The sequence below is a fragment of the Melospiza georgiana genome, chromosome 28 (assembly GCF_028018845.1).
Source record: "Melospiza georgiana isolate bMelGeo1 chromosome 28, bMelGeo1.pri, whole genome shotgun sequence".
NCBI lineage: Eukaryota > Metazoa > Chordata > Aves > Passeriformes > Passerellidae > Melospiza > Melospiza georgiana.
The window spans coordinates 3,200,431-3,225,207 of NC_080457.1; the positions used below are offsets into that span (position 1 = coordinate 3,200,431).

Here is a 24,777-nt window from a genome sequence, read left to right on the forward strand (position 1 = left end):
TGACAGGCAGCCTGTCAGTTTGCCATTTAGGTGAATCTTTCTGCAGTGTGGCCAGCGAAATACGAGCAGCAGAGAAGCCTGCTAATTAAAATCACTGCCTGTAATTTATAGATGTGCTGTCTGTGCTCAAGGAGGGATGGAGAGCAGAAATCACTGCCCTCTCTGCAGAGGGCTGTGAGGCCAGCCTGGGGTCATGCAGCTGCTGCACAGTCCCCTGTCCCTGCTGATGTCACTTGGCCACGGACATTGGGGATATGGGGTTCATTGAGCACAGAATTCCAGCTGTCTCTGTTTATAGTGGATATTTTTGCTCCCAAAAGAGGGGAGAGAATGATATCAAAAGGCTAATTAATTACTTTTATACCATATTATTCTATACATCTAAAACTGAATCTGCCGAGCACTCAACCGTGCTCACACTGCCCAGAATCTCGTGACGGTCAGTGACAGTCCTGACACACACACACACATGCGGGACAGGCCAAGGAAACAAAACACCATCACTGTGGGTAAATAATCTCCATATTGCATTCTACTTTTGCACAAACACAGGCACAACAAATGACAAGAATTGTGCTTCCTTTCTCTGAGGTTCATAGAATGCAAAATCCCAGAAATATTCTTGGGGAGAATTGTGCCTTGCTTTTCTCTGTGAGGAGAAATGTGGGGCTACACTTGCTCCTGTCGAATTCCTCAGGGAGCAGCTCCCGTTCCCTGGGCAGCCCCGGTGAAAAGGGCACCTCCCGGGCAGGGAGAGCAGCAAGGAGCTGGGGCTGTGGGCCCATCCTGGGGGTGTGGGTCCATCCCGGGGGTTGTGAGGCCATCCCGGGGGTCTGAGCCCATCCTGTGGCTGTGAGCCCATCCCGGGGCTGTGGGCCCATGCTGGGGATATGGGGCCGGGGCTGTGCGTCCATCCCAGGGGTTGTGAGGCCATCCTGGGACTCTGAGCCCATCCCGGGCAGTGTGGGGCCGGGGCTGTGGGTCCGTCCCGGGGGTTGTGGGCCCATTCCGGGGCTGTGGGACCATTCTGGGGATGTGGGCCCATTCCAGGCAGTGCGGGGCTGGGGGTGTGGGTCCATCCCGGGGTTGTTGGCCCATCCCGGGGCTGTGGGTCCATCCCGGGCATATGAGTCCATCCCGGGGTTGTTGGTCCATCCCGGGGGTCGTGGGTCCATCCCGGGGATATGAGCCCATCCCGGGGTTGTTGGTCCATCCCGGGGCTCGTGGGTCCATCCCAGGGGTGTGAGCCTATCCCGGGCAGTGCGGGGCCGGGGCTGTGAGCCCATCCCGGGGATGCGAACCCATCCCGCGGCTGTGGGTCTATTCCGGGGGTCTGGGCCCATCCCGGGCAGTGCAGGGCCGGGGATGTGAGCCCGTCCCGGGGCTGTGGGTCCATCCCAGGGCTGTGGGGCCGGGACTGTGAGCCCATTCCGGGACTGTGGGCCGTCCCGGGGCTGCGGGCCCATCCCGGGGGTATGGGGCTATCCCGGGGCTGCGGGCCCATCCCGGACACCCCGGATCCTCCACCCGCCGTGCCCCGGGGCTGGCGACAAGCGGCGGCAGCACAGAGGGGACGCCCCTCGGGACGGAGGGGCCGGCGGGGGGCGGCTCCCGGGGCCGCGGCCGTGGCGGCTCGGCCCTGCCCAGCGCCGGCTCCGCTCCGCGCCTGGTTGGTGCCGTCGGGGCCGGGGGCGCGGCCAGGCCGGGGCCGGCCCGGTAAAGCGGCGGCGGAGCGGGCGCGGCGGCCCCGCACCATGGAGGGGCACCTGGCGCGCTGCAAGATCGTGGTGGTGGGGGACACGCAGTGCGGCAAGACCGCGCTGCTGCACGTCTTCGCCAAGGACTGCTACCCCGAGGTGCGGGAGGGCTGCGGGAGGGCGGGCCGGGCTCCCCTCAGCTCCCCCGGGCTCACCTGTGCTCTCCCCTCATCCCCCAGAGCTACGTGCCCACCGTCTTCGAGAACTACACGGCCAGCTTCGAGATCGACAAGCAGCGCACCGAGCTCAACATGTGGGACACCTCAGGTGGGCCGGGGGTGCGCGGGGGTGGCGGGGCCGGACTCGTCCTTCCCACCGCTCCCGGAGCCGCCGGGCTGGGGCAGGGGCAGCGGCTCCGAGCCCTGCGAGCCTCCCGGGGCACCGAGCGGGCGGCGCTCCCTTGTCCTGCAGCGGGGACAGCGAACAGAACCGGCTGCGGCTGCAGCCCTGAGGCCGGAGGGCATGGGGAGGAATGGGAGTGCTGGTGGAGGGGGAGTGCCCTGGTGCTGCCACGGAGCCTCCGCGGTTCTCTGGCGTCTTTTTGGCTCGGATTGGTTTTGCCTCTTTGTGTCCTTGGTTGTGGTTCTGCTCACAGCGCCGAGCTCGGCTGTCCCAGCCCACCGAGACCCGTCCCAAACTTTGTGCCTGCTCCTGCCCCGGGGGAGGCACGAGTTGCAGGAGGAGTGCGTGATGCAGAGCTAATGGAAATACTGGCATCCCGCAAAGTTCACAGGCACTTTCTGGTTTATCTTTGGGTCCTTTTGTACGGGCAGTGCAGCTGAATGCTGTGTTCTGCTGATGAATATACATCGTGTGCTTGCTGGTTCTCTTTCCCCATAGTCTCTTAATTTTTGGAATCCTGATGATAAATGAAGTGCTCTCAGTGTCCAAGAGCAGTAGTAAGTGAAAACATGACCTAGGACTTTCTTTTCCTGTTGTTCATTCAGATTCCTTGCTGTAATTTTGCATTCATTAAATGACAGCTATAGGATTAGCATAGTTCTGCCTAGAGTAGTGGCTTTACTGAGTCTTGGACAAGCCCAAACATGTAAAATATATTTGAATCTTCTTCTGGAGCTTCCTGACCTAAGAGACCTTGCTTTGCTGATTTTTATTCCCTGAGACAAAATGGGAATTGGATTCAGCTTTGCTGGCAAGCTGTGTGCTGTGATGTGAGCCATGAGGACGCTGGCTCCTGGGAATGAAGTGTTGGCCCTTGGTGTTTGACCAGGAGCTGTGCTTGAAGCACAGAGTGGTGGGTACATGGAAGCCCTTGCAGGGCTGGTTTGGAGACTCTCATGTGTGAAACCATCCTGGCTGGTCTGGGCTGCAGAGGGCTCCTTGAAGCTGCTCAGGGTGCTCCAGGACTCAGGGGTGGTCACTGGGGTGCACATGAGTGTTCACCCACAGCTTGTGCACCCCCATGGCTGGGGGAGTTCCAAACTTGGGCTTCTGCAGCCTTGGAGGGGATGTGGTGGGTTATCTTTGCTAGGCACTGAATGGCTTTGCTGTAGAGGATCTGTGTTTGATATAAAAACTTCATCTTTGCAGGGTGTAGAAGCACGTTTGAAGTGTTTGCTTTTCAGGAATCCTCCAGAATGATTTGCTTTGGTCTTACAAATGTTTAAAGAAAAGGACATGATAAAAAGTCCTTAAAGGATGTATCTGGCACCTGCATCTGATGCTGTCACAAGCTCATTTTTCCCCTTGTGACAAAAGATGTTTTTCCAATATTTGTCTCTGCAGCCAAAAACAAATGGACTTTGATTCTTCTGTGAAAAATGTCAGACCTTTTTAACAGCTTTGCTGTAGATAGAGTTCATCAGGTAGTTTTGCAGATAGATTCCCTTTGATTTGAAATACACAGGAGCTAGCTCTTAACAAACAATCCTGCAAAGCACTAGACAGCAGTTTTCCCTGGTAATCAAACTGAAATTTTTAGCTGTAGACTGCAAAGTGCTGTTGAGTTTTCACTAGCCTTCAGAGGCCCTTATAAACGGGAGCTTTGGCAAAAGAAGTTCTGCACAATAGTGAGTTGAACCAGCTGAGCTGAAGGGATCAGGAGAAGCTCATTGCCCACCCCATGGAGAATTACAGGCATTGGTGGGCACTTCCCCTTCTCTCCTGGAGTACCTGCTCTTTCTTTTAAGCTGCTTTTCATATTATTCATGATAAATTCCATCCCAGCAAGAGTGAAAAAGGGTGATCCTGACATGAGGAGGGGAACATTTTCTATTTTAAATGCTCTCCTTCTCTTAGATAAATGATTGGAACTAAAATTCCATGAGAAATCAGCGGACTCCTGGAGGGAGGAGGTGGATATATATATTTTTTTAATTTTTACTTAATTTCCCTCACCCCATACTTAGTTGAGGAAGCAGCTGGAGACTCTGGAAGCTGCACAAGGTGAGCTGAGCATCTCTCAGCAGTGGGTGGTGGAGAAAGTGCAGTCTGGCTGGAGAACTCCCTTTATGAAGGCTGAGTGTGGCTGCAGTCTGCCTGGCCACTCAGCCATCCCCATGGTAAGCCCTGTCCAGCCCAGGATGCTGCCTGCTCCCTGTGCCCTGTCATCCTGTTGGAAAATGCAGCCTTTGGAGCTGAATTGACCCCTCCTAAGTGGGAAACACAGGCTGTGACACTGGCAGCTGGCAGGCAGCAGCTCCCATTAGAGGAATATTGACACAGAGTGGATGGGAGTGATGGAGAACTGAATGGCTCCCAAATTGTATTGGGAGCTCTGATTTTCTTTAAATGCCTTTTAACTCTTTGTCCATTGTATTTTGGGGCTGGAGGATGACTTTGGAGAGTTTCCAGCGCTGATAATCCTTCAAAAGTGTGAAACCTGCTAGGACTCAAATGAGACTTAGCTCTGGGCGTGCACCAGGGAGAAAATCCCCGTGTCCAACATTTGCAGCTGCTGGTTCTGTTTCAATTCAGACCATGGGAGTAAAATTGGTTGGGGTGCCATGTCACAGCATGCCAGGAATGTCCCATGCCTGCTGTGCCCAAGTGCTACATGCTGTTTGCTAAAGCCTCCACTGAAAAACAGTTTGACATCCTTGTCTGCGAGGGAAGGGGTGCAGGGCTTGGATGGAGCAGGAATGGCAGGGCTTGGATGGAGCATCTCTGCTCCTGAGCCTTTGCTTTGCTGCTCTTCTTGTTCCTCTTCTGGCAAATTCTTTCGTTGGCTGAACACGCTCAGCACAGAAACAACTCCTCTGCACAGGGCTGGGATCTTGTGGTGGGGGAAACTCCTGTTCAGTGGGATGCCTGATGGCTTGGCAGTGCTGTTCCCAAAGGGCTGGGTGCCCCGGACCGGCAGGATGAGCTTTGTGCTTTGTTCCTGGGGCAGGAGGAGGAGGAGGAAGGTGCATGGCTGGCGATCATTAGCGATGCTCCGCAAGGAGTGGGCGAGTTTCGAGTTTCGTTTGAGTGCGTCAGGTCTGGGAGGGAGCATTGTTCCCCCCAGGGCGTGCAGGGGCAGGGAGCTTCTCCTCAGCGAGGTAATAATACTTTCCCTGTGGGATCAGGGAGTGTGTCTGGGGCTGGAAGTGGAACCACTGAGGTGCTCAGCAGGTCTCTGGCAGAGAGAGCCCTCAGTGAGCAGCCTGACCTGCGGCCCAGGGAGCTGTGCTTGGAGTGTTTCCCACCACGAGCTGGCACTGCCCACTGGTGCACTGGCAATGCCAGGCCATGGTGGGAATGACCAGTGCCCAACAGATTGTCACAATGCCCTGTTTTGCAGAGCTTCCCTGGCACTGGGTGCAAGCAAGGGGAGAGAGGAGCTCAAGCCATGCTTGAGGGTTGGCAGCAGTGCTGCTGGCAGCTCTGAGGCTTTACCCTGTATCTGGGTGGATTTTTTTTGTTCTGTTTTCAATAATAATGGTGAGGAACCTACACTGTACTGACTTCTTTGCTAGGAGGCTCTGCTTTTGTGCCTCAAAGTGCAGGCAGGCAGAGCAAGGAGTGATCTGAGGCCACTGAGCTGCTTGATGCATCTATAGCTGCCTGCTCCTGGCAGGGACATCTTTGCCAGTGCTCAGTGGCAGAGCCAGCCTGGCACTGTGCCCTGCACAAGGTCACTGCTGCCTTGGGAAGCTGCTGGAGGGGACTGTCCTTTGTGGACCTTGAGAGTGGCAGTGCCTGCTGCAGCCTGCAGCGTTGCAGAGGTCAGTGCTCAGGGGTTCAGCAGTGCCCTGCCCGGCTCAGAGCAGAGCTGTGTGCCTGCCAGCTCTCCACAGCCGCTGTCTCTTCAGCAGATGTGCTTTCAAGACAAGAATAACGCTGTGAATTGCAAATCCCCCTCCGCCTTCCTCTCTGCCTGTGCTCAGCAAACAGTCTGCCTTGGAATGGCCTGTGTGGGAACCCACGGGCTGTGATAACAGATCCTTCTTTTAAGGGAGCTACTGAGGAATGTTGATGAGATTAGAGAGCTGAAAGGGGCTGAGTTTGGCAATGGCATCTCCATGGATGCTGGGGCTGGCTGTGCCTGGATTCCCAGGGTGCAGCTCCAGGATTGCCATGGCTGCCTCTTCCCAATGTAAGAACAAGTCCTGTCTCAGAAAGACTTCACTCTGAGGCACACAGAAAATGTGGAGCTGCCCTTTCCATACCAAAAGAGCTCCTCCCATGCTTCCTGTTCAGACTGAGAGCCTAAAAGCAGCGTGCTTGTGTTGTGCCTCAGCACAAATATGTAGCTAATCCTAAAAATACAGCTGGGTCACATTCCCATGCAGGTCAGCAACCAGTCAGACAGAACTTTAAAGGGTTGCAGCAGAAATGCTGGTACTGAAGTGGGTGGAGGATGGACCTTGGGAAGGCATGCCAGGGCATGCCAGGGCAGTGCCCAGGAGGATCTCCTCTCTGGGTTGAGCACGCTGTGGGCATGCTGCAGTGCTCTGTGGCTCAGGGATGGAGCCTGATTCTGCTCTGGCATCATCCATCCTTTGTCCCCTCCGGATCTGAGAGGCTCAAGCTTCTGTGGGGCCATGAGATGTCCTGGGAGTTGTGAGGATGCTGAGGAACATTTGCTTTTAGTGACAGCTGGCTGGCCCTGCTGGCTGCTGTGACCTTGTGAATAAAGAGGAATGTTCTGTGGGGTGGGTTTGTTCCCAGCTCAGGTGCTGACCCCTTTCCCACAGCCCAGAGCTGATCTGCTCTCTGCTGTGCTCTGCTCTCCCTGCTCCTCTTGCCCCAGATTCTGAAGATAAAAATCTCCACTCCATTAAACTTTGCAAGTGCACAGGCCCAGCCTTCCCCGTGGGAAGAAACCTTATCTGGCAGCCACATGCCTGGGGAGGGATCTGATGCCTGTGAGCAGTAACCCTGAAATGTGCAGCACTGCTCCATGAGAATTGTGTCCATGCAGCCCTCAGCCCTGTTCCCTGTGCGTGCTGCCTGTGCTGTTGCCCCTCTGGGTCCCTGGTGTCCCCTGCAGGAAGGGTGGCAGGCAGGTTGTGGCGATGCCAGCTGCCCTTGTGGCGTGGCAGGAGTGCCAGGAAGGCACCTGTGACCCCCATTTGTCTCCCTGCTCAGCTGCTGCAGGCGTGGAAAGGCTGGGAGGGCAGTCCTGCCACTCCTGCCATGCCAGACACCCTCTGATGTGTCACTGACATGTTTTATGAAAACCCTTTCACTAGTTTTTTTTTTTTTCCTGAGAAGCCTCAGAAAAGAAATATAAACAATAACTCTCTGATGGCTTAGAATGTGGTCTGGAGATTTTACCAACAGTTGCATCTCTGCTTGGTCTCATGTGAATTGTTCTACTTGATGACCAATCCCAGTCCAGCTGTGTCGAAGCTGTGAGCAGTCACAAGATTTTATTATCATTCTTTTCTGGCCTTCTGATGTCTCCTTTCTCTTTAGTGTAGTTTTAGTGTATCATTTTCTTTTAATAGAACATATATCATAAAATAATAAATCAGCCTTCTGAAATATAATATATATAATAAAATAAATCAGTCTTCTGAAACATGGAGTCAAGATTCTCATCCCTTCCCTCCAACACCCCCACAGTGATGCTGCCCCAGGAGCTTTCAGGGGCTCCTCACAGCTGCTGGAGGGAGGTTTGCAGCTGAGCAAGCTTCTGTGGCCACAGATGGGGCAGGACACAGGGCTGGGATGGGGCAGGAGAGCTCAGTGCCTGCCTGAGCTGGGGATTCCTCCCTCCACTGGTAAATCCAGCAGAACTGCCTCCTCCTGAGGGGCAGGCTTCCAGTAATAAGGTCTGGAGAAGGGCCCAGAAATGCCACCTCAGCCTATGCAAATAGCATTGCCTTCATCCTGAAGGTGTGCCAGCTGGGCTCTTTAGTAATTCACTCATTTCTGAACGTGCATTGTAGGAATTAGGAGCAGAGGTTAATCGTCCAAACTGATGAGCTGGGGTTTTCTTTCAGTTGTGCATTTCCCAGAAGAGTGTTTATTCTATGTCACAGAGCAGTTTCCTCCTTTCCTACACTTCAGGGGTTTGCAGTGATGTTGCCACAAGCAAGACAAATGTCAAAGTTCAGCCAGGCCAGAAGGTTCTGGAAGTCCTGGGGCTGTTGACTTGCTCCTGCTTTGGCAGCTTTGCCCTCTTGGGATCTGTCTGGCAGGGTGCACATCCTCTGCCATCTCTGAAGGCTCATCTGGCACCTCTGTGTGGGGAGGTGACCCAGAGCTCTCTGTGTTGTCAGTGTAGCCCTGTAGAAAGCTGGGATGGGTTTGTGTTTCATTCCATGAAGGCTGCTCTTGGCAGTGCCTGCAGAAAGCAGCCTCAGCACTGCTCCCTCTTTGGGGAGAGCTTTCAGAGCCCCCCAAGTGTGCTGCTGAGAAATTGAGGTCTTGGCAGTGCTCATCTCTGTTTCAGCCAGAGCTGCGCTGTGAGAGCCCCTTGCAGAGCAGATCATGGCTCTGCAAACACTCTGGCTTTCCCTATTGTTGGATGGAAGAGAGGCTCATCATCTCCAGAACTCCTAATGAGGAGCAAATGAAGATTAGCACCACGTTGGTGGAGATGAAACAGCACATTTCAGCCCCCTGCCCAAGAGTGGCATCTCTGAGCTGCAGTGCCAGGCACTGCAGGATCTGCCAGGCAAGGGCAAAGAGGAGCCACTCGTGCTTGTGTTGTAGACAACAATGGGAATTTTATTTTTAAGCTGGTTGTAGGCTTGCTCCAGTTTTCTCTTTAATCATGAACAGATGCACTTAGGTCCTGTTTCTTGCAGACCTGGATGCCAAGTGGGAGAATGACTCATGCAGTGAAGGAAGGCTGAATCTGCAGACACACCAGCCTTGGGCTCCTTGTGTGTGTGTGTGGAATTGCCAGACTGTGGTCTCTGGAGTGTCTTGCTGGAGGATCTGTAAGGTGTCAAGTGCTCATAATCCATAAAACTGGAGAGCTGGATTTGAAGGCTCTGGCTTTTTTGGGTTGTTTAGGTGGGGTTTTGGGGTGGGGAGGGGGTGTTGTTTTGGTGGTTTGTTTTAGTTGTCAAATGCAATGAAAAAGTAATAGAATTTCCTGATTCAGTAGAGATGTCTCCAGAGCAAACTGGGGATTACCTTGGCCGGGAGCAATGCAGCTCCTCTGCCCCACAGGGCAGCACTGAGGTGGGCAGGAGCTGCTGAATGCCAGCTGAGGTGCCAAGGGTGACTCCTGCTCTTTGCAGGTAATGAATGTGAAGCAAATTCTGATCTCATTTGAAAAAATCAGGTTCTTTACCTCGTGCTTCCCTTCCCTCAGCACGGGAGTCCCTCCTGTGGTCCAGGTGATGAGAGCAGGACTCCTGGCAGGATTCCTGGCTCTAGGGTGGGTCTGTGGGGGTCCAGTGGGGTCTGGGGGGGCTGCAGCAGCCCTGAGGAGCTGGCTGGCTGCTGAGGAGCAGCGGGTTGCTATGATACAGTTTGCTGTGGCACTGTCTGTGCTGAATGAGCCAAAGCTGCCCCTACAAAAGGAGCATTCCTTGGCTGGGAGGGGGTAGATTTATCTCAAGTGTTTATGTAAAGCTGAGAAGCTGCAGGGAGAGGATGTGCGTGGGAACGTTTCCTCCAGCACCAGGGCCCCTGTCTGGAGGCAGAGAGCTCTGTGTGCATGGGGGAGAGGGCAGGGCTCAGATAAAGGGCTGGGCTGATTCAGGCATGCAGATCAGCCCTGGATCTCCTGTCCTGTGCTCCCAGCTCGTGGCAAACAGAAGAGCCTGTTCAGAGGGGAGCTCAGCACTGCTTGGTGCTGCTTGTGAGAGCAGCCCTGGGCTGGGCAGGGCTGGCTCATGTGGCTGTGCCATGGGGAGTGCTGTGACCCTGCCAGGTGTGAGCCTGAGGAGAGCTCAGAAACCTCTGCACCCTGGCTCACCCTGCCTGCCTGTCTGGCATCCCTGTCCCCAGAGCTGCCCAAGATGCCACAGGGACTGGCTCCATTCCATTAGGGAGCTTGATTTTCCCTCTAGGAAGAGGGCTGGGCTCTGCAGAGGTCAGGATCTGTTTCTTCTGTGCTGTTCCAAACCCCTTCCCTACCCAGTGACTTTGCAGGGGCTGCAGGTGCCTTTGCTCCTCTGGGCTGGCTGTAACAGCTGGAGACACCAGGAGCCAATTTTTTGGGAATCCAATTGCACATCAAATCCAGAGCAGCTTCCCCTGGCTGTGTGGAGTGGCAGGGGCTGGCTGGTCACAGCCCTGGAGCTCTGCTGTGGTTGGTGCCATGGTCTGAGCTGCATGGCCAGTCCCTGGCACTGGGCAGGGTTTGGGGAGGCTCCACCAAGCCCTCAGCCTGCCCCATGTGGGCTCTGGGCACAACCCAGAGGAGCATCAGGCTCTGCTGCCCAGGTGTTTGCAGAGCTCCAGCTGTGCTGTGCTGGGGGACTGAGCCCCTGTGCACACAGGACCTGCAGAGAATCAGCCCACTCTCCTCTGGTGCCCAGCCCAGGCAGATTTCCATCCTTCCAGACACATAAGCCACCATCATCCATCATTCATCAGGTGCTGAGTTTCACTGAGGAGCCACCTGACACCTGGGCTGCACCTTTCTCCTGGGGTGGGAAAGTGCCAGCTCCTGACATCCCAAGGAGCTGCAGCAGGAGGCAGGTCTGGCTTCCTCAGCCCAGGATGGCAATCCTGCTTTTGGAGGAGGCAGATTCAACAGGATTCTGCTCTCTCTGTTTCCTCTTCCCATAAATAAAATCTGCTTCTCATCCCTCCAGGAAGTTTTAAGTGATTTGTCTTTGCTACTTAAAACCACTGCTTTGGTTTTATATAGTGAGGCTGATTGCTCCATGAGTGTTTGCTGAGGTGTCTGCACTCGCCAGCAGAGTGCAGGGCAAATAAAAATGCTGTGGCACAGTGACCTTCCTGCCTGAAATTTGCATTGAAGGGGTGTGTGTGTGCACGTGTGTGTGGTAGAAGAAATACAGAAATATAAGAAGTGCATGATTCAGGCTGGGCTCTTTGCCTGCTCACAGAGCTCCTGTGGAATGCAGAATCATCCCCTTCCATTTATAGCTCATTCACCAAACGCTGTCACTTCTTTTATACACCAAAAAGAATCTGTCTGACTTTTCCCAGCACAAATCCAGAAAGAAGGCAATCCATTTGTACCTGTCACAAATTCTCACCACCTTTGTGAGCAAGCTCTCCTGTATGAAGATAGCAAGGGAGGATACAAACCCGGCAGCAGCATTTGCTGTGTTCTCTCAGCCCCACCTTTCTGCTGTGAGGGGTGATGGAATCCAGGCTGAGTGGTGAGCCAGGCTGAGCCCTCCTGCATCAGCAGCACTTGCCAGATGCTCACCAGGCAGGGAGAGGGATGTAAAACTTGCCTCTTCACTCTGTCAAGGGGTAAATATAAGAAAACAAGGACAAAACATCTGACTTCCATGCCTAAACAAAGGAACTAAAATCCTCTGCTAATCCAGTTCTGGTGAACTTATGGCATGTGGTCTCTTTCAAACCAGAATTTTATTTTAACACTGACCCTGCTCCTCTCCACAGGCTCGGCCTACTACGACAACGTGCGGCCCTTGGCCTACCCCGACTCGGACGCTGTGCTCATCTGCTTTGACATCAGCCGCCCTGAAACCCTGGACAGTGTGCTCAAAAAGGTGAGTTCCATCAGCCAGAGGGGTGCTGTGCCCCACCATGGCCTCAAACCCTGGAAAATGTGCTCAAAAAGGTGAGTTCCATCAGCCAGAGGGGTGCTGTGCCCCACCATGGCCTCAAACCCTGGAAAATGTGCTCAAAAAGGTGAATGCCAGCAGCCATGGGGTGCTCTGCCCCACCATGCCCTCAAACCCTGGACAATGTGCTCAAAAAGGTGAGTGCCAGCAGCTAGAGGGGTGCTGTGCCCCACCATGGCCTCAAACCCTGGAAAATATGCTCAAAAAGGTGTGTCCAACAACCAGAGGGGTGCTCTGCCCCACCATGGCCTCAAACCCTGGAAAATGTGCTCAAAAAGGTGAGTGCCAGCAGCCATGGGGTGCTCTGCCCCACCATGGTGGACCTGAGGCTCTCATCAGGGTCAGAGCTCTGGCCCCCGTCTCGGGTTGCTGTTGTTCATTGCTGCCCCCACATCTGTGGGTGTGAACACAGACCCCACACGCATGCTGCAAGCTGCCACCACCCCCTAGGTTCCTTTCCAAATGGAAATATTCTGCATTCTGCACACACCAAGCAGAGCACCCGACCATCCTCCTCTGAGCACAGGAACTCCAGGCAAGGCCATGAGGCCAGACATTCTCATCAATCTAATTAAAGAAGAAATATCTGGCAAGGTTCTACCATTTGAGGCCAAACCCTTGCAAAATAGATAGCACAATTTTAATTTTACAGCTTAGGATTGCAGTTTAGAGAAGTCCACTTACATAACAGAAATTGGCTTTTTCGCAGGATCAGGCTCCAGCTGTGAAACACAAATCCTAAAAAGATGTTGTCAGGTGCTTAATTTTAAAGTCTACAATTTCTTTCACAGTATTAGTTTATACATTTTTCTATTTTTTTATGTCAGCAGAGCCACCAGTGGATCTCTGTCAGCAGAACCAGCAGTGGATCTCTCAGCAGAACCACCAGTGGCTGTGGATGGCCTGCAGCAGCTGGGAAGGAGCCTCTGGTGCCTGTTTCCAAGCAAGCAGAGTGCTCAGTTTTTTGGCTCTCCCCTCAGTTCAGCATCTGCACAGTGAAAAAGACAGCAATCAGTTCTCTAGAGCTCGTCAACAGAAATGATGAGCTGTGGTGCTGAATTTGAAGTGAATTATTGAGCTGAGATGGCACAATGCCACTGGCCTGGAGAGCAGGCAGGGCCCTAAGCCTGCCCTGGCACTGGGAGCAGCTGAAATTTCCTACCTGCTCCTTTCAGCAGAGCTGATATTGCAGCTGGCAGGTCCCAGAGAGCCTCTCAGGGCTGGGGATCTGCTGTGGGGCACCCCTGGCTGGTCCCCAGTGGGTCACTTCTGGGAGAAGGTCCCACACAAGGCTTTCCTCTGAGCTGGGGTGAAGTCCAGCAGCCCCAAATGCTGCTCAGAGGAAGGAGGATAAATGGTTTTCTTGGTCCTGCTGTGCCCTGCTTCCTGCCATGCATTCAGGGAGCTGTGGTTGTGCTGTGCCAGAATTCAGGGTGTGTGGTTCTGCTGTGCCAGAATTCAGGGTGTGTGGTTCTGCTGTGCAGGAGTTCAGGGAGCAGAGCTGTGGTTGTGCTGTGCAGGAATTCAGGGAGCTGTGGTTGTGCTGTGCCAGAATTCAGGGTGTGTGGTTCTGCTGTGCAGTAATTCAGGGAGCAGAGCTGTGGTTCTGCTGTGCCAGAATTCAGGATGTGTGGTTGTGCTGTGCAGGAATTCAGGGAGCAGAGCTGTGGTTCTGCTGTGCAGGAATTCAGGATGTGTGGTTGTGCTGTGCAGGAATTCAGGGAGCAGAGCTGTGGTTCTGCTGTGCAGGAATTCAGGGAGCAGAGCTGTGGTTCTGCTGTGCAGGAATTCAGGGTGTGTGGTTGTGCTGTGCAGGATTCAGGGAGCTGTGGTTGTGCTGTGCAGGAATTCAGGAATTCAGGGTGTGTGGTTGTGCTGTGCAGGATTCAGGGAGCTGTGGTTCTGCTGTGCAGGAATTCAGGATGTGTGGTTGTGCTGTGCAGGAATTCAGGGTGTGTGGTTGTGCTGTGCAGGACAGCATCTGGCAGCTGCATCCTGTCCTGGGGGGCTGGTATCTCGTTTGTGACACTCTCTGGGACACCAAGGCATGAAAAGCACCACAGAGCAGCAGCTCCCATGGCTGTTCTCCTCAGAGAGCCCCAGGGCTGGAATGGCCACGGCCTGAACATGGCACATTGTGCTGCCTGGCCTCTTGGCCTCTCCACATTTTGCCAAATGTGCTGAAGCAAGTGCCTCTGACTCAGCTGCTGGGAGGGCTCAGAAGTGGGGCTTTGTCTCAGGAGTGTCCTGCTGAGGGGACAAAGACCCTTCAGATAAATTGGTCAATGGCTCAGTGTTGCCTTCCAGAGCAGGTCCTGGGTACCAAGCAGGCTGGGTGGAGGGAGGGTGTTTCATGTGGACTCAAAGAATTCACTGCTCAGCTTGGGAGTCAGCAGAATAATAATGCAAGTGAATCACTTGGACCTTAATGAAATACAAACCTCTCAATAATTAGGTGGGGCTGGGAGTTACTTGTCTCTCTGCACACTCTTCATGTGAGTCCACCCTGCTCAGTGCATGGCTTTCCCTGTACAGCCTCACAGATGTTTGGAGTGCTGCTAGGCAATGTTTTTTTGATATGGTAACTTAAAATAAACCCTAAATCCCAGGGGATTTCTTAAGTGCCTCTGAGTAGATGCCTTGTTTCCTTTGGTGCAGGCTCACAGCCTTATGGCAGCGAGGAAAATTCCTAAGACACCATGAAGCTGAAATGGGTTTTAGCTTGTGATATCAGGCAAATAAGGAAAATAACATTTCCTGTTCAAGCCTCAGGCAAAAATCCAGCAGAGGAAATCTTTATTAATGCCTCCCCTCTGATGCCTGGGCTGCTGTACAGCATGTACAGTTGAAGGGGCAGAGGCATCTGAGGGGAGTGCAAGCAAGCAGCTCTGCCTTTCATGCAGAACAAGATTTCATGGAGTGGTGCTTTGGTCCTGACAAGTCTTGATAGCACAACAGGGTTTGGGCTCCCAGAGGTGTCAGTCATGCAGGAAGAGGTCACAGCTCTCTCCATAGAATAGGGAGCCCTGTGTCACTGCAGAGCCCTCTGCCAGGTGTGACAGGCCTTGTAGCTCAAATCCTTCACGTGAATTAGGGTGAAAGCTCCAAAAGAAGTGGGTCTGTCTGTTCATTCTGAGGTTGTGTGGCTCTGGGGCTGGCGGTGCCTGAATCCTGGGGAGTCAGTGTCCTTGGCAAGCAGATACCTGGAGACACCTAAGACAATCTCCTGATAGAAAAAAAGATTTTTCATATTTTGCACATAAATTAGAGTGAAAGCTCCAAAAGAAGTGGGTCTGTTTATTGTGAGGTTGTGTAGGTCTGTGGCTGCAGCACCATGACCTCCAGAACCCTGCCCAGGGGCTGGGGGTGCCTAAGTCCTGGGGCAAGCAAATTCCTGGAGATACCTAAGACAATCTCCTGATAAAAAAAAAAAAAAAAAGATTTTTTTACATTCTGCATATAAATTAGAGTGAGAGCTCCAAAAGAAGTGGGTCTGTTCATTGTGAGGTTGGGTAGGTCTGTGGCTGCAGCACCATGACCTGCTCAGGGGCTGGGGGTACCTGAGGTCTTGGCAAACAGATACCTAAGACAATCTCCTGATAGAAAATAAGGTCTTTCATATTTTGCAGTGGCTTTAGTCTGATACTGGTTGAATGACATTTGGGTGGTTTTTAGCCCTCCCTTCCCCACGAGGTTGTGAACACTGGGCTTGGTGGCTTGGTTTTCTTTCTGCTTCTAATTGCCCAGAGTGGACCTCAGCCCTGAGTTATTGTAGCAGGAAATTGCTAATTCCAAGTGACACTTCAGCTGGGGGTAATCTCTATTTATTATCTGCTCTCTACTTCAGCACCACTAGATAAGTGACTGGGGCATTGACATGCTGATGGAGCTGTGCAGGTCTCCCCCCGGGGGAGGTCACAGGTGATGGATTTATTTACTGCTGCAGACACAGCTGACATCAGGCATTCACTTTGGGAGCTCTGAAAAGAGTCATTTGTATGAAGGACATGGATGTTTGCCCTGGCCTTCTCTTTCCATTGCTTCAATTCTTAATTTCCCTGGCTGTAGCTATGCTCTGAACATCATGATGTCTTTAACATTATGGTGTGGTGGCTCCCATTAATGAATAGTGTGTGAGTGTGCAAAGAGCTCTCCACTGGCCCTGTTGACCCTTGGGGTCCCAGATTTGAGCAATAATCTGGAGCAGGCAGGCATGAAGGGTACTTTGGCCATTCCATCCTTGACAGTGGCAGTCATTAAAGAGCCCTGATGTGCTAATCAGTGTTTGAACAGTTGTGACCCCCTGCTTGGAAAAGCCACACCAACCAGAACCTGTCCTTTCCTCCACAGTGGCAAGGGGAGACACAGGAGTTCTGCCCCAACGCCAAGATCGTGCTGGTGGGCTGCAAGCTGGACATGAGGACAGACCTCAACACCCTGAGGGAGCTCTCCAAGCAGCGCCTCATCCCCGTGACACACGAGCAGGTGGGTTTGGGCAGTGCCCAGGGAGGGGACAGCTCTGCCCTGCCACCCCCTGCACCCAAGCCTTGGTCTGCTGATGGTTTGGTCATGGCTCAGGGGTTTGGAGCTGTTCTTGTTTCCACCACTCTTGTCCCCAGCTCTAGAAGACCCAGTTCCTGATGCTCTGCTGGGCAGCCAGCCATTTAGTGGCCAAAAAAGTCATTCCTCAAAGCAGGTGGAAGTGCCTGATTTGACAGGCTGGACTGGCTAAAGGGGAGTGTTGTCCTTCTGCATCTCCAGTTCAGTGCAGCTCTTTCTGCTCCCAGTGACTTCAGGTTTGCTGATAAATGAAATTAGACACTGAAAGATGAAGGAAACAATGGGGTAGAAAAACCCTTAAATTCCATAAGAATTAAAAATTAAAAGGGAGGGTTATACATTAGAGGGAAATTTTCAGTATCAGGTGTATTGGGAATTTTTACCTCTCAAGTACCTCAGCCATTGGGGAAAGAGAGAAGGAAATTGGGATAAAAAGGGAGGCTGAGTCCTGTAGTGGTGTTTGAGGGTCCCCAGGACGAGGGAAGAGATGAGAATCTTGACTCCATGTTTCAGAAGGCTGGTTTATTATTTTATGATATATATTATATTAAAAATGCTATACTAAAACTATACTAAAGAAAGAGAAAGGAGACATCAGAAGGCTAGAAAGGAATGATAATAAAATCTTGTGACAGACTCAGAGAGTCCGACGCAGACTGGCTGTGATTGGCCATTAATTAAAGAAAATTCAAATGCTGGGTAAACAGTTCTCCAAATCACATTCCAGAGCAGCAAAACATGGAGAAGCTGAAGCTTCCCAGCTTTTCAGGAGAAAAGATCCTGGCAAAGGGATTTTTCATAAAATATCACAGTGACAGCATCCTCCAAAAATTGGAGAGATCCCAGGGGAATGCCCCATGGCCTCTCCCTTTATTCAAATAAAGCAAAAGTACTCTTCTGCCTCCTTTTTGGACATAAACCTCTGATGTTTGTGGGTTAATTCTCCTAACTTAAGGGAGGGTTATACATTAGAGGGAAATCTTCAGTATCAGGTGTATTGGGAATTTTTTACCTCTCAAGTGCCTCAGCCAATGGGGAAAGAGAGAAGGGAAATTGGGAGAAAAAGGGAGGCTGAGTCCCCCAAAAATTTGAGAGATCCCAGGACAATGCCCCATGGCTTGTCCCTTTATTTGAATGAAGTAAAAATGCCTCCTTTTTGGACATAAACTTCCGGTGTTTGTGGATTAATTTTCCTAACAGTATTCATTTCAATGCGAAAAGCCAATCATAAAATACACATTTTGTGGATTAATTTTCCTAACAGTATTCATTTTAATGCGAAAAGCCAATCATAAGATACACATTTTGTGGATTAATTTTCCTAACGGTATTCGTTTTAATAACCATTTTAATGCGAAAAGCCAATAAAATGCACATTTTTACACTTGCTCCTCGGTGCCCTAACCCCGTCCCCTCTGTGCTGCTCTCTCTGGCCGCAGGGCAGCGCGCTGGCACGGCAGATTGGGGCAGTGGCCTATGCAGAATGCTCCTCCAAGGTGTCAGAGAACAGCGTGAGGGACGTGTTCCACCTGACCACGCTGGCCTCGGTCAACAGGGTGCACAAGAACCTGAAACGCAGCAACTCCAAGCGGGGACTGAAGCGGGCGTCACAGATGCCTGGCAGGACAGACTTCCTGAGTGACACAGAGATGAGGAAAGACCGAGCCAAGAGCTGCTCCATCATGTGAGAACGGGCTGTAAATAATGCGTGTGTGTTGTCCATTTGTACAGTGAGTGGCTGAGACAAGGGCGTGGTGCTGGCTGCAGGAGCTGCCCTGCCTTTCCAAAGCCTTTCTCTCAGTCTCCAGGGCTGAGCAAAGGTGCCAGCTGCCAGCAGGGCTGCACGAGTTGCCCTGCACTGTGGAGACTCTCTGCTGCTGTGCAGATTGCTTGGGATGAAGGAACCACTCGGCAGAGGAGGATTCTGGTGCTGGAAGGTTTGTGGCTGGGTGAAACAAAGTCAAAGGGAGCGATGCCACGTGTGTGTGTGTATGTGTGTGCCACCCTCCTGTACCCACAGCCCAGGCCCTGCTCTGTGCAGCTCTACAGCACACACAGCCTGGGCTGGGGGCTCTGTGGGACCTGGGCTGGAGGGAGGAGGGGGATTTGGAGCAGCAGAGTGTGGTCAGGAGAAGGTGTTCCTCCAATCTCCCTGCAGAAGGGAAATGATGTTTGAGGTGATGCTGTTGGACAGCAGGGTGCAGGTGTGGGCCAGAGCTGGGAGGGAGGGCTGGGAAGGAACCTCAACCTGATGAGACGCCACAGCAGCCCACCTCCTGCAAGGAAAACACACAGATGTCTCTTCCCACAGCATTTCAGGTACTCAAACTGCATTTGAAAGGTGGATCTGGCTCTGAGGGAGAGGTGTGTCCCACTAGGTGCACCCTGAGGATTGTGGTTCCCTCCAGCAAGCAAATGCCCCTGGGGAGCTTTGCTGAGCCCTGGGCTCTCCCCCTGCCCTGCACACACAGCTCCCAACAAGAACTGCAATAACAATCCTTATCCTGCTCCCCACCCACTTCCAGCTGCAGGCTGTGTTGCATGGTGCTGTGTTTGTCTGGTATTGATGAGGAAAATGCCTTTATGCATATCTGCACCCTGTCTCTGCTGTGGCAGTGGGAGAGGAGGTGCTCCCTGCCCTTGTGCCTTGCTGTCTGGCCTCCTCCCAGCATCTCCCATTGCTTCTGCTGCTGCCCCCTCTGAATGCCTTTGATGACAGTATTAGCCTGGGCTTGATGTCACATGGACACTTTATGGAAAAATAGAATCTGCTCTGTTGCCAGATCCAACTGTGTCTGTGGGCTACAGGAAAAATAAACATGATTGGAAAATCTGTGGTGCTTGGCTGTGTTCATTTTTAACTCAAACCACACATCCTCTCAAAACCTCTTACTGCTCAACTTACCTTTGTGTCCTGATGTCTCTCTCCAGCACTTGTGCACCTCCTTCAGTGAAAAAACCCAGAGGATTTATCTGCATGTATTCATTTTGGAGCTGAAACACCTGCCTTGAGCAGCCTCTCCCTCTGTCCTGGCTCCTGCAGTGTTGTGCAGCATTTGCAGGTTCTCTCTGCCTGATTCAGCTGCCTGAGCTGCCAGGAGCTGTCTGTGTCCTTTCAGCTTTTCACTCAGTGTTCTGTGTCTGCTCTCACACCCAGCTGCACAGTGAAGGCATTTTGGGGGATTTTGGAGCTGCTGATTTACCAGCACCAGAAAAGCTCTATCAGTGACTGGACACTTGTGCTGTGAGCAGGCTGAAAGAGCATGAAAACCCCATCTGCAGTCTGGGAGGAGGAGGAACTGAGCAATGCAGTGTATGGAGAGCAGCCCTCAGCCTCTTGATGCTTTTCTTGCACTCTCTGGATTCCTCAGAGCCTTGTTGGACAGAACCAGATCCCAAATCTTGGACTGTAGCAGTCAGATGCACACAGGAGTCACTGCTCATTCCTCAGAACCTGTTTGCAGGTGTTCTCACCATCTCATGTCCCACAGCCACTGGGGCTTCCTTCTTTCCTCATCATACAGCAAGTGCAGTCCCTTTTACAGAGCTCTCAGGCTCTGAATTTAAAGTGTCAGTCCCTAAAAAGCAGTTTGAATTTAAAGTGCCAGTCCCTACAAAAGCAGTTTGAATTTAAAGTGCCAGTCCATACAAAAGCAATTTGAATTTAATGTCAAAAGCAGTTTGACTTTAATGTGCCAGTCCCTAAAAAGCAGTTTGAATTTAAAGTGCCAGTCCCTACAGAAGCAGTTTCAGTTTAATATAAAAAGCAGTTTGACTTTAATGTGCCAGTCCCTACAAAAGCAGTTTGACTTTAATGTGCCAGTCCCTACAAAAGCAGTTCCTGGGTCACTGATCAGTTTAAACTTGTGCTGGCTCTACCTTAACTTGTTAGCTCACCTGTGGGAGCACCAGTCCCACAGGGACAAGGATGGGATCTTCCTTGAAAGCTTCTTGTTCTGGTTTTGTTAATTTATTTTCTGTGCTGGAGGGAAGTTTCATTACTACTCACCTCACACCACCCTCAGCACAGCTTTAACTGTGGTATGAAAATAATAATGACATTGGAGTGAAAGTAATTTGTGCCCAGCTGCTTCTAGAACAGCCAAAAAAAAAAAAATAAATACAAAAATAAATTTGTATCAGCCAAAAAAATGTGCATTCTGCCAGAGTGAGCAGGACCAGACTCAGATGCAGACATGTCCAGAGGAGGTTTGGACGCAGGAATGTGCAGCCAGCTCATGAGAAGCTGATGAAAGCCAAAATGCAAATGCTGCCACAGCTGAGCTGAACCCAAAGCATTCATCTGTCAGCCTTGAATACAACCCAGACATGAACTGCTGGGAGCCTTTTTTGGAGGCTTGGGCTTGTGGCTTCAGAGTGGGATTGAATTCTGGGCAAATGAGAGTCCCTGTCCCCTCCTCTGCCCCTCCAAGGCTGCTCTCTGCAGCCAAAATTCAAAAAGCAGCTTAATATTCTGGCACTTGCTTCTGCACCAGCTTTCTTGTCTAATAGAGAGTGTTTGGCCTCCCACAGTAGCTCATTTAACCAGACTTTTCAAAGGAGCTCCTCTCCCTCACTCTCCTTCTCTACAGAGGAATAAACAAGACAAAACAGGAAGCAAAATCAAAGGAAGAATAGAAAAGGCAAAAAAAAAAAAAAAAAAAAAAAAAGAATAAAGTCAGAAGGAGAAAAGGAGAGCCACAACCACAGGACAGAGCAAATGAACTCATTGTTGGGTCCCTTCTCCTCCAAACCAAAACAGAGCCTGCTGGGAGAAGTTTGGGAGTCTTTTGTGTATGTATATATTATATCTATATTTATATATAGATATATAGACATCTATGTCTATCTATATATAGATATATAGTTGTAGAGATATAGATATGAATATAGATATATAGATAGATATATAGATAGATATATAGAGATATATATAGTGTATATATATAGATCCCTATTTATGTGTGTATATATATACATAATATATATTGTGTCTGTATATATATGTCTATATATATGAAAAAATATAGTTTTATATATATAGATATAGATATAAATATATAGATAGATAGATATATACAGATATATATAGATATATAGTGCATATATATAGATCCCTATATATGTGTATATATATACCTAATGTATATATTGTGTCTGTATATATATATGTCTATATATATGAAAAAATATAGTTATAGAACTAGATAAAAATATAAATAGATAGATAGATAGATAGATAGATATAGATATAGATATAGATATAGATATAGATATAGATATATAGTGTGGAAATATATTCCTATATATGTATGTGTATATATATACACATAATATATATACTGTGTCTGTATGTATAGATATGTCTCTATATATGAAAAAATAGTTATAGATATATAGATATAAATATCTATATATATATACAGATTATATAGATATATATAGTGTATTATAGATATATATAGTGTATATGTATTCCTCTATATATGTGTGTATATATATATACACATAATATATATATATTGTGTCTGTATATATATATATATATATATATGAAAAAAATACATAAATAGGAGTAGATAGAAAAGTAGAAAATGGAAGTTTTGGGATTGTCAGCATGGGAACAGCTCCAAAGAACGTGCTGAATTAATGGCAGGTAATTCAGGACAAAAAATTAGCAGTAGGTGTGTGGGGAACGTGGCCATGGCCCCCACTCCCAAGCATCACAGTTCTGTCCAAAAGCACCAGGTAACCTAAAAATGGGGTAAGCCTTGGACCCACAGGCAGGGGATGGAGGAGCCACACAGACTCAAGCTGCACCAAGGGAAATTTAGGTTGGATTTTAGGAAGAAATATTTACAGAAAGGTGATAAAGCTCTGGAATGTTCTGCCCAAGGATGTGGTGGAGTCCTCATCCCTGCGTGTGTTTAACAAAGCCTGGATGTGGCTCTGGGTGCCAGGGTTGGGTTGAGGTGTTGGGGCTGGGTTGAACTCGATGATCTTAAAGGTCTTTTCCAACCCGGTGATTCTGTGATTCTGTGAATTTTGTGAACTCTGTAAATTCTCTGCTGCTGCAGAGCTCCCCAGAGGCACAGCCAAGGAGCTGCCTGGCTCGGGCAGATGAGTCAGCACAGGAAAGAGAGAAACAAAAACAAGCAGATGGAAGAAATGGAACTGACACATGAAACACACAGCAACTGAGGGGGACTCGAGGCCCATAATTAGTGCCTGCAGGAAAATTAATGAGCAGCACTGCCAGTGCAGGTGTCCTGCCAAAAAAGCATTCCCCAGCCATGGGGAGCAGGGCGGGGACAGCCAGGGACAGGCAGCTGCAGGAACGTGTCCCCTGTTGATGGAGTGACACAATTATCCTTTGTCTCCTTAAAAAGGAAATAAGCCCAGAAGTTTCTCTTCTCAATTAGCAAAAAAAGGCATCTCATAGGCTCTGGGGGACTTCACCTCATAGGACCTGGGGGACTTCACCTCAAACTTAAGGATAACCAATTGGACAGGAGCCAAAAAGTCCTACCTGAGCAATTCACTAGAAAAAGAAGAGAACAAATAAACCAATGGCTTTTGTGAGGTGTTATACCAGCAGCAAGAACCTCTTGCACCTGGCTTGTTTTTCTCTGTAAAGAGTTTTGTTATTTTGCCTTTTATTAAACCTTTTTGTTTCCAACACTTCCACAGAAGCCATCCTGCTGATTTTGTGCCTTCTGAGGTAGCTGAGCTATCTTGGGTGTGAAATAAATCTCCAAGAGCTTATGAGACCTGGCTCAAGGAGATTCCTATTTCAGGCAGCCCCTTTGGTCTGGGTCACAGCAGAAATTGTTCTGCTCCCAAGGGTGGTGACCTGTGAGTCTTCTGTGCAGCCCTGTGTGAAAAACACCAATCACTTGTTTTTGAAATTTTAAAAGTTTAATAGTAACAAAATGGTTATAAAAATAGTAATATAATTAGAGTAATAAAAATTTGGACAATTAGGATTTAGGACAATATGAGACAATAGAAACAAAGAGTTATGGACAGTCTGGGTACCTCTTTCTGGGCAAAATAAGCCCGAAAAAGGACCCATGTTAACAGAGGATTAACCCTTAAAAGCAACAGCCTGTTGCATATTCATACACCTCATCCATGATGCATAAATTCCATTCAAGCACAGGATTCTGTCTGGTCAGTGTCAGCTTCTTCCTCTGAATCCTAACAAGAAGTTTGTTTCTTCTGATAATGGAGCAATAAATTCCTTTTCTCTGAAAGATTCAGGTGTCCTGAGGCTGCTATCTAGTGTGAGTCCTTTCTTTAAAAAGTATCTTCCATGGCATAGTTTCCATTAACATTATGTTACAACCTAAAACTCTATTTAACACACTACTTTAAAAATTAATACGGTATAACTAACACAGCACATATAATATTCATTTTAATATTTGTGAAAAGCCAATCATAAAATCCGCATTTTTCAGGGGCTGAGGGTGAGGGCAGCAGCCTGAGCAGCAGCAGGGATGGGGGGAATGTCCTGGGAAAGGCAGGGCTGGGGGATGGAGCCCCAGCAGGGCTCAGGGAAGGGCTCTAAGGCCACAGCACTGGGTCACCAACCCCTCAATGGCCCTTTCAGAGGGTGCTAATGGCAGATAATCACTGTCATTGTCACTGCTGGAAGTGAAGGGATGGGACCAATTTCAGGCTCAGAATGATTCATTGCTCAGACACACAGCAGTCTCAGGGGCTGTGAGATTTCAGAGGAGCAAGAATTCAAAGTGGTCACAAGTTCTTTGTCACAAGGCAATACAGAACTTTTTAACTCAATGGACAGTTACAACAGGATTTATTTTGCTTTTCTAACCTATCACCTTTACTCACTTCTGCTGCACTGCAAATCCTTTTGTCCAGTCAACGTCTATCTCACATACACACATTGGCTTCTGTTACAACTTCTAAACTCTCAGCTTATTTTATACAATCACAATCTTTTTATTTTATATAACCCTTCACCATCTTACCAGTCCAGTTTCTCCCTTAATTAAAGCATATTCTCACCTACAACTATAGAAATATAAGTTTATGATTTTTCCGATTATGTCTGTATATTGTATTTTTACATATAATTATATATAAAATGTACATATATGTGTAAATATTAAAATGTATATTTATATATCTATGTTATATATAAATAATAATTTGTATATCAAATATATAACATATATTGAGATATATTTGATATATAAAAAATATATTAAAATTAATTATTATTTATAAATTAATGGATTTATAATATATATAACATTATATATATTATATATATAATATAATAT

At 49.6% G+C, this 24,777-nt stretch overlaps 1 protein-coding gene across 1 annotated transcript; it reads left to right on the forward strand.

Annotated features, from left to right (window-relative positions):
• The first annotated feature begins 1,720 nt into the window (after positions 1–1,720).
• On the forward strand, positions 1,721–19,295 carry RND2 (Rho family GTPase 2). The gene is made up of 5 exons (XM_058041940.1): positions 1,721–1,856; positions 1,937–2,024; positions 11,718–11,827; positions 16,253–16,387; positions 17,902–19,295. The coding sequence occupies exons 1-5, from the start codon at positions 1,755–1,757 to the stop codon at positions 18,148–18,150; spliced, it is 684 nt and encodes a 227-aa protein (XP_057897923.1). The 5' UTR covers positions 1,721–1,754; the 3' UTR covers positions 18,151–19,295.
• Positions 19,296–24,777: the final 5,482 nt, after the last annotated feature.